A 15,861-nucleotide genomic window follows, 5' to 3' on the forward strand; every position below is an offset into this window, starting at 1 on the left:
GCACATAATCTTAAAAAGGTGGTCAGTAGTGCTGGGGTAAGGTTGTTATTCTCTGCCAAAAATAAACTTGGTAGCCTGTGTCAGCAGGTAAACAGAGAAACCAAGACGGAAAGATGTAGTAAGAAGCACCGGCAAAAGTTTGTTGAATGTTGCGATTCTGTTGTGTACAAGATTCCTCTTTCCTGCGGGCGTTACTATGTTGGTCAAACTGGCCGATGTGCTAATGACCGCTTGCGCGAGCACGCGAACAAGGTCTCTAAACAAGCAAAAGACAGTCAACTATCCATTCATTGCAATGAATGCGGCTGCCAGCCATCTTTTAAAGATACGAATTTCCTATCAAAGTACTATGACGAACGTGCGCGTCTCGTTTCTGAAGCGTATCACATTTGTAAAGGCGGCGAGGCATGTGTTAGCCTCCCCTCGATTTCACTGCTTCCGAAGGAGATGGCATTTCGGTCGAGTTAAAATTTTCTTGCCTTTGCGCAGGCTGACCGGTTTTTTCTGGTTTTTTGTTATGCTTTCGTAAGTCATGGTGATGTATAAATATGCGGACTGGTGGAATAAAAGCACATTTGGTTGATAGCGCCGTGTTTGTGCCCTTTCTTTGTCCCGTCTCGTAGCGCTGTTTTCTACGTGAAGTCTTTGCCTTGGCACAGGTGTTGGCGCCAGCGCGCGCGCAGCTATTCGCCTTCGTTGTGCAGTCACCGTCTAACACTGCGCTGGAGCCGCTTGATAGCGCATCTGACTGGCGTTTGCCAGTGTGGTATAGCCATGGAGAAGAAGAGTGCAAATGCTGCTGAACGGCGCAGAAGAGCGGAGAAGCTTAACTCAACGGATTCCAAAGTAGTGGCCTGGCAAAATAAATATGCCTATGCCACATAATACGTATACCGTGTGTGTGTCATTAGAGTAGCTGTAGGCATGATAGTCAAGCTAATCCTAGACAATCAGGAAAGCTAAGAATAATTAGCTGAACCTTGGCTAACGCTACGTTATCCTGGCATAGCCGAGCTAAGCCACTGCAACATTTTTTTCTAAACGCTTTCGCATTTAATTTACCAATGTCTGTTCTCGCCGTTCCTGGGTAGATATAAACTGTCAATCACCTGTGCGCATGCCCGTACACCGCGGCCCGTGGTAAGCGGGTATGTGCCACAGGTGTCTGGAGCAAAGGGTTTGACGACATACGCGACCTGATTTTCACGTTATTCATGTCATGACCAGACCGTCATATTCCTGATATCATCTTACCGTTCCATGCCAGTTTTGGTCTACATCAAGTTAACGTGGCGATCATGAGAGCACCCAGACGTAGGCGGCTAGATAGATAGATAAATAGATAGAAACGCTCGAAGTGCCCAGGGTTCGCTAAGAAATGCTTCGCTTTAAAAAAAAGCCAGGCTACAATGGGATTAAAACTCGGGCACTCTGAGCATTCTACCTGAGCACGCCCTTCTCGCTACAACTCGACGCCTCATGATAACTGCGGTGGGGCAAACGACGGCTCCCTTGGGAGAGTCCATACGCGACTTCTGAGTGGCGTCACATTAATAATCACAAGCGCACTTGGAAATTCGGTGTGCACTTGTCGAATTCCTGTAACCAGCCTTAGGACAGCGAAGTGCTCACGCTCCTGTCGGTTGGTACATGGCGGCGCGCGTTCCGGACATCTAACTCACTGCCTACACCCTCTATCGCCAGTGCTGACGTTGTTAGCCAGTCTAAAGGAAAGAAGGACGAAACACAGCACACGTATACTCCCTAGGGGGCCTTCATGTATGTTTTCCCTGAAGCACTCCTGTATTTTCCTCAGATATAATACGAAATAAACACGACCTTATAAAGAATAGCTGAAATTTCCCGCCATGCACAACTAGCTTTGAGGTTGCGAACATCAAAAAACAAAAAAGAACCTTTTTATGACTGCCAGAATATTATGGCTCTCTGTCTCATAGTTTAAAGCAACATATATTTATTACGAGACCCAATTATTTGTGCCTGAAGCATATACTTCAGCGAAGTAATGCGAAGCAAGGCGAACATGGGTGTGCATTATCACTGTCTGATTGGAATGGCCAACAACTCCCCGTTTCAGTGGTCCAATACAAGAACTTTCGAATGCGCTAGATAAATTGATAAGTGGTCTTTGTCGCGACAAAGGGTTTTGTGACCTTGGCCGAGTCCGTCGTCAGCACAGAAGTCTTTGAAAGCACTATTGCGATTCTTGCGGACAACTGGTCTTAGAGACGGACTCTAAGCAGTGCCATATTCTCCTTTCCTTTTTTTCTAACTTTCTCCTTTTCTTGATTTACTTTTTTTCTAACATCTCTCTTCTATCATCTTTTACCCCTTTACCCCTTCCCCCAGCACAGGGTAGCCAGCCGGTCTAAGAACTGGCTAACCTCCCTGTCTTCCCGTTTTTTTCTTCCTCTCTTTCCTCTCCGTTTAATCACTTGCACGTCTACAACCTACAACTCGCCTCCAATCTCCACTCGTCTCTGCTATACTATGCTATGTCCCACCTCCTCAATCCCACGTCCCTTTTCCACCCCTCCCGGACTTTCCACAAAGCTTTCGTCGAAATACCACGGCCCGTATCGTGTAGTTCAACAAACATCTCCCGTCAACTATGATATTGAGCCGATCGACCCACCGTCCGACCATCGCTGCCGAGGGCGTGAAACTCTGCACGTGTCACGGCTAAAGCCGTGATACGACCCTCCTGTCGTGTCATTTGCTTAGGTCGCCAGGTTGGCTCCTTTCTGTGCTGGGAATATTTGCACCGGAGCACATCGGTGTCAGCTCAGTGCAAGCGTGAAGGGAGACGTTGATGTTCGTGTGCTTTGTGCTTGCCTGATTTCTGCCTAAACCAGCTTGGTTGACTCACGCTTTGTAAAGATTAACAAGTGTTTGTAGCAGAACACGCCTGTTGCAATATATATATATATATATATATATATATATATATATATATATAGGCGCTGTACTCGTCCAGTGGCAAGACTCAGCCGAGCGCGTGATCGCATACGCAAGTAGGACGCTTTCCCGTGCCGAGTCTAATTACTCCACAACGGAAAAGGAATGTCTTGCTGTCGTATGGGCAGTCATGAAGTTTCGCCCATATCTCTACGGCCGTTCCTTCCACGTAGTCAACGACGGAAATCGCCACCTTTAAAACCAGCTGGATTGTTACAACCAGTTCAAGTGCCCACCGTGCCGTTCGCCCAAATTGGAATGGACCTTCTAGGACCATTTCCGACTTCGCATGCTGGAAACAAATGGGTAATAGTCGCCACCGATTATCTTACGCGCTACGCAGAAACCAAGGCTCTATCAAACGGCACCGCAGTAGAAACCGCACGGTTCTTCATTGAAAACATCGTTCTGAGGCACGGTGCTCCGACAGTCATAATAACGGACAGAGGTACCGCTTTCACGGCCACGCTCCTGAAGGCAGTGCTTGAGCTCAGCGGAACAGCTCATCGAAGAACTACCTCCTACCACCCACAAACCAACGGCTTAACAGAACGTCTCAACAAGACTATTGCCGACATGCTGAGTATGTACATAGACGTGGATCATAAAAATTGGGACGACATTCTACCGTACGTCACGTTCGCCTATAATACAGCTCAGCAGGAGACTACGCGAAGGACGCCATTTAGTCTTCTTCATGGCCGTGAAGTGACAACGATGCTTGATGCTATGTTACTGCATGACTGCAATGATACCGACACGGACGCTGAAACTTTTACTCAACGAGCTGAAGAGGCGAGGCAGCTTGCACGCGTCCGAATATCCCGGCAGCAGAGTTACGACGCACAGCGTTATAACTTGCGACATCGATACGTCAGCTATCAACCAGGCGAGAAAGTATGGGTCTGGAGCCCTGTTCGCCGACGGGGACTTTCTGAAAAATTACTGAAGAGGTATTTTGGTCCCTACAGTGTTGTGCGACGCCTAAGTGACGTGAACTATGAGGTCATCCCGGACAGTCACTCGCGAACTCGCCAGCACAAATCTGAAATCGTGCATGTTGTACGAATGAAGCCCTATTGTACAGATTAACTTGAATTATACGTCTACTACACCGTCTTTTGTAGTAGCGCATCGGGACGATGCTCTCCCTGGAGGGAGGCAAATGCCGCATCCAGTCTGCACAGCGACAAAAAAGAAGAGCTCGCGCAGCAAGAGAGGAAGAAGAGGTTCACGCCCGATCCCTTTTCTCTAGTGCCTCGCATAATTAAAGTGAGCTGTGCTACGAGTATATCCGACTTCTGCTGTTTCTGCGTCGTGACAATATATATATATATATATATATTCTAAAGATGAAGAACGGCACAGGGGGACGATCGGAGATCTGTTCGTTCCGCTTGTTCGTTCTCCTGGGGAAGAACAAGCGCGCTGATTGGCTGAAGCGGGAGGTGCCACGCAAGGCCGGGGGGTGTCGACATTTCTTTTTTTTTGCTTGATCTTTTCTTTTTTGGTGACGTCATATCGCGGCATAACGAGTGGGGTGATCGGAGATCTCAGATCTGCGCCGTTCGTTCTGTACCCATTCTGGCGGCGTACGCGATTGGCCGAAGCCGGAAAAAACCACGTCTCTGAGGGGCGTAGCCATTTTTCTTTTTGCTTGATCTTTTATTTTTTGGTGACGTCATACCGCGTCATAACGAGCATGTCGTCTGCTACAAACGAACGGAGCGCGAGGCCGTTCGCACGCGTTCTCTCGAGCGAACAAACGGCTTCGCACGGCATGATGCGGCGGTTGCGGCTGCCGCAACAGCTGATTTTTGAAAATGGCGCTTGCGACGTGTGCTTGTCATGCGCGTGGAGGTGCGAGATGCGTTTGAAGACAAGAGCGAGTGCGGCGTCGCTTTCTGTTCTCGAAACAAACAGTGCGAAGAAAATGAACGGGCCTGTCTGTGGTCTTACGCGCAGGGACTTCTTAGTTCAAAAGCGCTACCAGCTACTGCCACGTGTCCTCCCGCTCCTCACTCGTGAACGACGGCCCCAGTGGGCACGACGGCGTAGGTATCTGTGGGTGCTCTTTTATAAAAGCCAGCAGAAGCTCCTTTTGACGATTCGACACCGGGAGCCAAGCCACACATTCCGGTGGGACGACATCTTGAAAAACTGCGCCAACCGCTACTTTTCTCTTTTTTTTTCGCGTGCAAGACTTCACATAGCGAGCACGTTAGAAAAACTAACACCAATAAATATCAGCGCTCAAACCTATTGCAGTTTCAGAAACTGTTTGAGCTTGAAAAGAAAAACAGTATCTTTTCGTATAACAACTGTATTTATAGAAGGCGAGAAACACTTCCTTTTGAAATATACGGTCCCCTTGCCGAGGACAAACGATGCGCGTCTACTTCCGGAAAGCTCGCCGCTCACCGCTTGACGATTGGCTGTCCTCTTCCTCTCGGCGGAAGAGAGCTGCGGACCGCCCACTTTTGTGACGTAACACCGCCAGAACGAACGCGAAACGAACAGAGATCTCCGATCCCCCCCCCGCAGGGCATGGGTGCGCGATCGGCTTGTGCAAGGAAGAGAACGAAGCTTGGAAGTAGAGTAAGACCAGCCGGCCCGCAGCAAGGGTGCTGTCCCTGTTCTCTTCTTCCTCACAATGGCGCAGTCGTCGAAAACGAAGCCTTAAAGAAGACACCGCCTGTGCTCGTGCGTCGTGGGCCACCCGGACCGCCATCCAAGGAAAGCCGTACACGCCTCCTTGGTTATGGATCCCGCCTACCTGCCAACGCTTCAAGCACAGTTCGGGGACGGTGTCTATGCCTCCTGGGCATCTCATAACCTCCCGGCGCTGCGAACGCCATCCGCGGACGGCGTCCAGGCCTCCTCGACGGCTCGACTTTCGTTCACCGGCGCCGCGGTACCAGTTCACACGAAGACGCCACCGGGGCTCCACTTCTCTGGGAACGCGGTTAACGCTCCCAATGGCATGGATCCCGCGAACAGGGCTCTGTCATCATGTAAGCCTCTAACGGACGCCGTCCACGCGTCCTTGGTAAGGGACTGTGCCGCCGTGAGTACCGGGGTTGATGTATCCTCCGCAGATGCTAGCCTTTCCTCTGCATGCGAGTCACCCGAGAGCACCGGGAGATTTTGCATGCCCTAACGCAACTCTCGCAAGAGCTCCACCGCTTTGCTTCGTTGTGTTGCGGTTTCTTTCCGGCCGCCTTACCATATCCCACGCATTCGGAAGTACCGGTGTTCCGCGGCTTCCAAGATGACGCCGATGTGTAGGTAGCGACCATCAATGCGCTCGGCTTGCGCCATGCCTTGCCTGAAAATAAAAAAAAATGGCTGCTGGCCCTCGACCGCCTTCGCGGTGCTGCCGAGGCATGGCATAAGTACGAGGGTGTCAAGCAACGTTCCTGGACCGAATGGAGTGGCAGGCTCATTGCTGTTTTCGGTCGCGTTCGCCATGACATCTGCGTGTTGAACCAGACGCACACCGAGGACGCAGCTCATGAGGGGAATCTCCTCGAGGCTGCAACTGCACACTGCAACTCATCGACATGCAGCTTGGCAGCCTGCCCACGACGGAACATCGGACTCTGCTTCTCACCGCCATTCCATAGAAAGGACCTCCCGTCGAATTTCGGTGGCCGGATCGACGTTAGACCACCAGATGCACGACATGAAGCCACACACCACCAATCGCGGTCGCTTCTAACCGTACAGGTCCACGTCCTCGGAATCGGCGAGCTTACGGCACTTGTGCAAACTGGCGCTCCACGCACGGCGCTGCACCGACACCATGCCCCAGCGAACCTCCAACCATGGCCTGAGGCACCCCTGCGTGGCTTCGGTGGTTGCGTATTACGTGTCGGGGCGCTTGACCTGCAGCTCCAAACCGAAGCCGGGAGCAAGTTCCTCGCCGGCGTTCCCGCCTTCGAGGACCTGCCCACTGATATGATCCTAGGGGCTGACTACCTCCTCTCTGGCGAAGTTCGCCTCACCGTTGATTCTGCTGGAGTCAACCTCAGTCTCTTGACTCCAAGTACCGCATTGGCCCAAAGGTCCCAAGTCGACCGACCGCAACCCGAAGTGTCTGCTGATACCAAAAGCACCTTCTGTGACCAGTCGGGCACACATCTGCTGGCATCACAGCCGTCACTGGCCGAGGGCTTCGCTCAAATAAGGCAATACGGTGGCCATCGATGCGACCCGAGCAGACGTAGCCGGCATCGGCCATTCCGGAAGTCTTCCGCTCCAGGTCGACGGAGCCATTATCGACCATTACGGCAGCCCACGTGCGAGTCCGGTGACGACGGCAAGTGCTCTATTCTGACACCTAGTACACCACCTGAGCGCCGCGCGGATCAAGACGAAGTGGCTCTCGCCGTCATGGGATCCGTCACTGGCCGGTCGGACGGCGACCAGCTCGACCAAAATAGCGAGATGCTTTCGGAAACCTTCAGGAGTTTCGACGTGGAACGAAAATACGGTGGCGTCCACGTGCACGTGCGTGGTACGGAGGCACCAGAAACCACATTTTGTCCTTGTTACCGCAGAACTAAAGATTGCAGTGACAGCAACTAAGACGCTGCTACGTCGAATCACGACCACGCTCCGCAGCTTGTCCAAACTTGTAAGCATTCTTCGCTGTGCAAATATTTGCCTGCTCAGCGCGCAAGCGGGGATGAAGACCAGCGCCCCAAACTGCTGCAACGAAATTGTCAGCTAAGCGTGCAGCGACCACTACGGCACAGCCAATGCCGCCCTCCGGAGTTGTCTTTTAAAGAACGTCCAGACAGCCTGCGGCGTTTGAAAGACCGACCATTGAGGCACAGTCAGTGCAGCCCACCAGCCATTAGTGTTGCAAATGACGGTGAAGTGTGCAGGACGGCTAAAGACAAGACATTCTGGACAGGATGCCATACTTGCAGCGTGGCCGAGTGTAATGATGAAGAACGGCACAGGGCACGGGCGCGCGATCGGCTTGTGCAAGGAAGAGGAGAACGAAGCTTGGAAGTAGAATAAGACCAGCCGGCCCGCAGCAAGGGTTCTGTCTCTGTTCTCTTCTTCCTTACAATATATATATATATATATATATATATATATATATATATATATATATATATATATATAAGTGTAGATATAGTTCAATGGGCCAGTTCTTCTTGGGTAATAGGTATAATACAACGGAGGCGTTGTCAACAGTGATATAAATATTTAATTCCCAACAGTTTCGGGAGGGGTCCTCCCTTCTTCGGGGGATGAGTTAAAACTGATGTCGAAGTTCGGTCTTGCTTCTTGCCGCGTCGCTCTCTCGCCTTCAAGGACATTTGAGAGAGTGGGGGAGATAGATTACGAGAAAAAGAAAGAAAAGGGAAAAAAAAAGGAAAAAAAACGAAAAAAAGGAGAGAGAAGAACACCGACGAAGTCAGCAAACGAGGCGAGGAAAAAAAAAAGAACGCTAACTGTGTATGGCATGAAGTCGTGGAAGGTGTTTCTCGGTTCGCGTCGGGCGCAGGGCCACCCAAAATTGTTGTCGCGGAGGGCAGAATGAGGCACCTGAGGGAAGCGTCCCCTTAATGGGTCGGCATACCGCCTTTCATCTTCGCCCGCTCCCTGTGAATAGGCTCCAAGTGGTGGAGGAGCGTAAGCACTTTACATTGTACAAGTAGTGAAAAAACATGAACAAAAAAAAGGGAGAAAAGGAAAGCAAGAAAGTAAACGACACTGCACTCGTACGAGCCAGTCAAGAAACAGGCATGGTCCCAATTATGATTCCGTGTTGCCAAATTCATTTTGGCTTATCTCTCGGAGGCAGGAGAGTCTTCCAGGGTCCTCATTGATGCCGGCTGTTAATGTTCTAAATTTAAAGATAAAATATGCCTCACGTTGTTCGCGCGCGCGCGTGTTTTGGAAACCGGACTGTAAAAGAGTTACGCTGATATTTTTAAAGCTGTGGTTTGGTAAGCGCAGATGTCTATCGTAACTCTTGTTGCCGCCCTCCGCGACAACAATTTTGGGTGGCCCTGCGCCCGACGCGAACCGAGAAACACCTTCCACGACTTCATGCCATACACAGTTAGCGTTCTTTTTTTTTTCCTCGCCTCGTTTGCTGACTTCGTCGGTGTTCTTCTCTCTCCTTTTTTTCGTTTTTTTCTTTTTTTTCCCTTTTCTTTCTTTTTCTCGTAATCTATCTCCCCCACTCTCTCAAATGTCCTTGAAGGCGAGAGAGCGACGCGGCAAGAAGCAAGACCGAACTTCGACATCAGTTTTAACTCATCCCCCGAAGAAGGGAGGACCCCTCCCGAAACTGTTGGGAATTAAATATTTATATCACTGTTGACAACGCCTCCGTTGTATTATACCTATATATATATATATATATATATATATATATATATATATATATATATATATATATATATATATATATATATATACATGTGTGTGTTTGGAATGTACAAGTGCAGCACACTAAGCCTACCGTGCGCAGCTGCGTGTCGTTTATGGCTGGCTCGCCGTAAGCGGGGTCGTTGGCATTCAACAGCTGAATCGGGATCAGAACGCTCACATGCAGGATGCAGCGCTTCAACCTTTCCATTTTGAGCTACCACCGGTCTTCAGCGTTTGTTGTACTGCATCTCGCACCAAGATCGACTCGTACGAGGCTTGCGTCGAAAGTAATGAAAACAAATGACACCATTATCCCAAAGAAGGAGATATGGTATAATTGGTACATCTTCTTTTGTGCAAGTGGCTCTCGGTGTCACGCTTTTATTATTCGGTGCAGCAGAGCCGGCTCCTGTGGTAAGCACGACAGCAGGACGTATACGCGGTGCATTACGCTACGCTGCGGAGGACCGACAAGTGTACAGCTTTACTGGCATACCGTTCGCTAAACCGCCTTTGGGGGAATTACGGTACAAAAAGCCACAGCCACCACTGCCATGGGGTGAGGACGTGCTGGACGCCACAAGGACGCCACCGTCCTGCATGCAACTCAGTGTGTTCTCAGCCAGGTATCTGCTATGGGTTCCCTACGGTAAGCTTGCTCTTTATTTTTTGCACACGCTATATTTCCACCCATTCTTTTCATTGGGAGTACACATAAAGATTGTTACATATCAAGCGCCATGTTGTTATAGAGCTAAGGACAGCTTATGAATATTGTGAACCATTGCTAATTGTGAATTCATACAAATTTGCCAGCCGATATGGAAGAATCAGAATTAAAAGGTACACGTGCCCGGTCGCACATACCTCGCGATCCACGTAGGCAGGAAAGTGTTTGAGTGTGGATTTGTAGACACACCAGTGCTGAGTTGACCGAAGTTGGTGAGATGGTTGGTTACTGACCAGCTTTCCTGGGCACTATATAGCTGCACGCTTTTTCAAACGTTTGATGGACAACGAAGTAAACCATACTGTAGTAAGACCGAAAGACGAGCTAGTTGGTAGAAATTCATCTTGAGTAGCTTTTAGCGCAAAAAAAGGACACGGACACAGAGGGAGGGAACAAGACCAGCGCTGGTCTTGTTCCCTCCCTCTGTGTCCGTGTCCTTTTTTTGCGCTAAAAGCTACTCAAGAAGTAAACCATGTTAGAAAACTGTTGAAGACTTATACAGAAAAGTACACGGACAATGTAAAGTGCCTGAAGGGTAATATGGACGCTAATGGGGTTTAATATATCAGCAATGTTATTACTAGAGACCGGAACTTCAGGCAAAATGCCTATTTTTTCCTGGAGTCCGTTTCGAGCCTATTTAACATATAAGCACGAACTAAGGGAAGGGAAACGTTTTAATCAAGCATTTATTGTACCTATAAGTGCCTATTTCGAGCTTTGTGCCTATATCAGCTTTTCAGCGCCTAAAAATGCCTTTTCGCGTTCGTCGAGTACACGTTTTGCTTAAATGAGCTGTTCATACGGAGGAAAACAAGAAGCATTTAGTGTGGCGATATTAACTTCAACAGTCGCATAGCGCGCTAGTTATGTGTTTTTTTTTCGTTTACGTTTTTAGCTCCTGTTAAGGCGCGATTACAGTGGGGCTTAGGGTAGACGCGCGCATGCGCTTCGTCACGTCGGCGAAAACAGACCTAGTTCGACGCACTGCACAGCCAACGTATAACTGGACTCGGCTGATGTGCTCCGACGCATGTGACGCTCGCCAACGCGCCGATACCGTCGGTCTATCAACGCGCCTTTACGTGAGCGGAGCTAGAGTGTATCCCGGTGAGGTAAAGCGAGGCTAGCCTAGCGCTAGTGGGCCCCCTTAAAAGATCTCCGTCGCTTGGTTCGAGAAGCAGGGCGGTTGCGTGAGCGAGGCTAGAGTGTACTCTAGCGAGGGGAAGAGAGGCTAGGCTAGCGCTAGTGTTCCCTCCCTCTCCCCCTTGAAGATCTCCGTCGCTTGGTTCGAGAGTAGTGCACCTCGGCGGTTGCGTGAGGAGGCTAGAGTCTACTTTAGCAAGCCAAAGCTAAGCTACGCTTGCGCTGCAGCTTACAGCCTACGCGTCAGTTTCGTTGGCATTTGGTTTCATAACTGCAGCTGTCGGTAGTCTGCCGAGCAATGCCGAAGAAAAAGACGCCGAAAGTGTCCTTGTCAAGCAATGGACCAGTGGATCGCAGTGCTACTCCGTCGATGGAGAAACGGTATTTGCCATCCATGTGGAAAGCAGGTGAGAAGACATTGCAAAGATCAACATGTTGCGTTTTGACGTCCACTCTGAAACACGCATTGGCATAAAGCTCCCAGCATTGCTTACGCAACTGCCAATTCGAATAACCCCTGAACCTGCGCAAATAAGATGCATTTTTTGGTGACTTCACGGGCACTCAGATTCATTGTTTTGTTATTTTTATATCCGCATCTGTCAACTCGCATGCAACAGGAAATGTGCGGAGAATTCTCGGTCGGATACAGGTATAAGCATTTCGATTTTAGAATGCACGCTCGGGCTCGTGTTATCTAACTTCGCCGTTTCCACAGAGTTTTTCGACAGCCGCAAGGAAAAGTACAAGCGCATGTGCACTAAAGAAGTTCCACGTATCCAACGCCCCTTCCTAGTGCAATTCGCTCTTTTATTCTCGCAGGTACCATGTGAAAAAAAGTGTCATCTGGAGCAGTACGAGAAAACAACGTTGCATCAAGCCAACGCTCTGCGCAACCAACCATCAACGTCGAGGCAGTCGTTCTTGTCTGAAGCTTTTGCTGAAGGAAAGAGAAGTGAATTCAGCGCAGACTTATGCGAAGCATTGGTCGCTGCTAATATCCCTTGGGCGAAGATCGAAAACAAGACATTCAAGAATTTTTTGCAAAAGTACTGCAACCAGAATATACCATCAGAGTCCACTCTTCGCAAGCAGTACCTGAGGCCAATGTACGAGGACACGTTAGCAAAAATCAGACGAGAACTCGGTGAATCATACATATGGATTTCAGTGGACGAGACAACAGATGCGACCGGACGATTACTTGCACATTTTGTAGTTGGAAAGCTGGATGCAAAAGAGAAAACAACACCTTTCTTGGTATGCTCGAAACAACTGGAAAAAACGAGCGGTGATACCATCGCCTACTTTGTGAACTCGTCCTTGAGGGTACTGTACCCCTCCGGATCCCACGACGACAGAGTACTGCTGCTCTACACAGATGCAGCAGCTTATATGCACAAGGCTGCTGCACTTCTCAAGGTCTTTTATCCAGAATTATTGCATGTCACTTGTCTTGCCCATGGGCTTCATCGGGTCTGTGAAGAGCTGAAAAAGTCGTTCAGTTCTGTTAACGAACTAATAGCCGCAGGCAAGGCAGTATTCCTTAAAGCGCCTTCGCGCGTTCGTGCCTTTAAAGAGCAGTTGCCGGATGTGCCTCTTCCACCGGAGCCCGTTGTTACCCGCTGGGGAACTTGGCTGAAGGCAGTGGACTACTACAACAAACACTTCGCTGGTGTTAAGGCTGTTATTAACAGCTTTGCAGCGGACGAGAGCATAGCCGTGAGAAGAGCCCAGACTGTTCTACACCACGATACACTTGAATCTGACTTGGCCTATTTGTGTGCTCATTTTACTTTCCTTGCAGAAAGCATACAGAAACTTGAAAGTTCGGGCGCCGCTCTGACTCAGAGTGTTGAGCTAATTTTGGACGTGCAGAAAAGGTTCGCCACCGTCCCCAATGGACCTGTCGCTGACAGGGTCACCTCGAAGCTTAAATCTGTCTTGGACAAGAATCCCGGATTTTATGTGCTAAAACAAGTGTCTAATGTTCTGAGCGGTGCCGATTCGAAGATTCCAGATGAAATTAGAGCATCGAAAGTGCCGGACTACAAGTACGCTCCACTAACTTCAGTGGACGTCGAGCGTTCTTTTTCCGCATACAAACAAATACTGACTGAAAGAAGGCACAACTTCAAGCCCGAAAACCTTGAGATGGTGCTGGTTTGCCACTGCTTTCATAGCCTTTCTCACAGTGTCCAGTCACCGTAGCTTTCACCTAAATCTGTTCAAATGGTTATTCTTCTCCTAAATTCTTTTCATGAAAAAAAATAAAATTAACTTTCCCAAAGCACAGGATTTGCCCTGCTCTGTTTGTTAGAAGGAAGATTTGTCCTGAAACACGCTGCTTAAGCAATTATGAATTCTGCCTATATATGCCTAAACGATAGTTTTTAACGCCTATACCTGGCGACAACTTTCTGTGGCAGCACAGCTAAAGCTACGTGGGCGGAGCTTCTGCACATGTGTTACTACGCCAAGTAGTCCGTTCGCGGGCGATTTCGGTTTTGGTTTCGCGAGCGCATAAAACATGTGCGTTTCCGCACGAGTATTCATGGCTCATGATGTTATTTGTGAATTTATGCAGATAGTTTATTCACAGATGTAGTCGAAATCTACCACATGACTTTATATACATAAGCATGCAGCACAAATACCTGGAATCGTTGCTGAGCTCTTCTGCAAATCAAATTATATAACGCCAATGTGCTAGCGGTTCAAGTCCACGTGCAAAGCGAGCACCATTTAATGTTGTTTACAATTATTTTTTGGGAAAGCGATAGAATATTTTGTATTGCGAAGGAACGCAGGAATCAGCTTTATTAAAGCGGGTCGGTTTCACTTTTCAAAGAAAAAAGAAAGCCACGGCCCAGCAGTAACTGCGCAATCGGAAATTTTACGCAAAGGTAACAAGCCATTTTCTGAATTTCGGTGCACACAGGCTCGACATCTTCGTTTTCCTACATTTGGAGACGCTGTAACTTTCTGGAGACGCTCACGTCATTTTGTCAGGGGACGCGAAGGCATCGAAAGGCAGCAGATATCTTGGCCACGACCACTCAGGAGCGGGCGTCTCACGCGTGTGATTATACAAACGGGTGAAACGCGTTCCTTACTCCCGTGGTCAAGAATGCTTTTTTTTTGCAAATTGAAAATCACGCTGTCAGTCGCATAATAGACATGAACACGTCTCTTGCCGAGGCAAAGCTGTGCATGGGTGATTTTGTCACCGTAAATCGCTCTCTTCAAAACGCCAAAACACCTCCCGCCGTAACGCCGACGGGCACGGTGTTAGACGCAATCTTCGGTGCGACTGTATCAGTAATAGTAGGCAACCGAAATACCGACCGTGTATGCAACGCATTTTATGAAACGGGCCACTTATTTTACGTACTGTTTCCAATCGCAGTTTTGCTTTCAAGCGGCTCTTCTTGCTGAAGACTTGAAGGTCCCCGTCGTCACTGTCAAGGAAGCTATCGCGATGAGAGACCCACTTGCGATGGTGGTATCACTTGCACACTTCTTTCTCGGTGATAGTATGGGCAAATCAACAAAATAATTCACAACGCAACGCTGTCTTCGTTTCTTTCTGGTCGATGAACACAGATCACCTAACGAACACGCGCTTATGCTCACTTGCAAGCTTCGATGTGCACCTGTTGCAGCCGAGCGACGCCATCGTTTTTGAGTGGGGACGGAAAACGTGAAACGGACACCAGAAAACCTGAAAACTCGAAAGAGCGAAAATCGCTAATCTTTTACGGGATTATCATTCTTACTTTCAACGCAAGCAATCTTGAACGTAATACCTATTTCTTTTCTTTTTATGTTTTCTTTTATGCTACGTATTCTACAAAAGCTAGCGTTCGCGGACTACATACAGAAGCGGAGTAAAAAAGTGCGTGGTTCGGTTGCGTAGCCTTCGCTGTGCTGCCACAGAAAGTTGTCGCCAGGTATATATATGCCTAAATGACAGTATTTAGGGCCTATTATAGGCGCCTAAAACCTTGTTTTTTCGTGCCTAAACTTCCGGTCTCTAGTTATTACACAGCAGTATGCATGCTTGGGCGGGAACACTTCATATTATGCTTCAAGTTTTTTTGCCACTGGGAGTATCTACTACACACTACAGTCTTCAGAATAGCTTTGCCATTTTCGCATGACGCATAACAGCTGCTATTTGTCGTTTTGCGATGCCTCTGTTGTCTTTCGTTTCGTGGTTGTGAAACTGAGACACCGGAAATAATGACTGCGATGGAACGTTTTCTTACATGCGAATAGCGCTTATTTAGTTAGCACGACTCGCTTAGCGTGGTCGTTGTATCTGGCCTGTGACGTGCACTGGCCACAGGTAAAGCTGCACACACAAACACACACGAACACGCGCGCACACACAGACACACAGACACAAACCCGCGCGCACGCACGCACGCACGCACGCACGCACGCAGACAAGTGACGTTAGTTCAGTGTAGATATGCGTTAGAGACATGGAAGTAAATATCTTGCGAATATTCATACGGCGGGATTGGAATGCTGAGTCTCTAATACGAAGCCTAATTCTCTAATTAATTTATAAAATATAATCAACTTCTCAGCCGGCGCGT

The 15,861-nt window shown here is 48.8% G+C and overlaps 1 protein-coding gene across 1 annotated transcript in view; it reads left to right on the plus strand.

The window, feature by feature from the left end:
* Positions 1 to 5,740: 5,740 nt before the first annotated feature.
* The window catches only part of LOC119403307 (uncharacterized), a 27,334-nt gene continuing 17,213 nt past the window's right edge, over positions 5,741 to 15,861 (plus strand). The window contains exons 1-2 of the mRNA XM_037670250.1: positions 5,741 to 6,028; positions 6,709 to 7,491. Of these exons, the coding sequence (XP_037526178.1) occupies positions 5,741 to 6,028; positions 6,709 to 7,491 (1,071 nt within the window). The remainder of the gene's footprint in view (positions 6,029 to 6,708; positions 7,492 to 15,861) is intronic.

This window comes from Rhipicephalus sanguineus, chromosome 8 (genome assembly GCF_013339695.2).
Source record: "Rhipicephalus sanguineus isolate Rsan-2018 chromosome 8, BIME_Rsan_1.4, whole genome shotgun sequence".
Taxonomy (NCBI): Eukaryota; Metazoa; Arthropoda; class Arachnida; order Ixodida; family Ixodidae; genus Rhipicephalus; species Rhipicephalus sanguineus.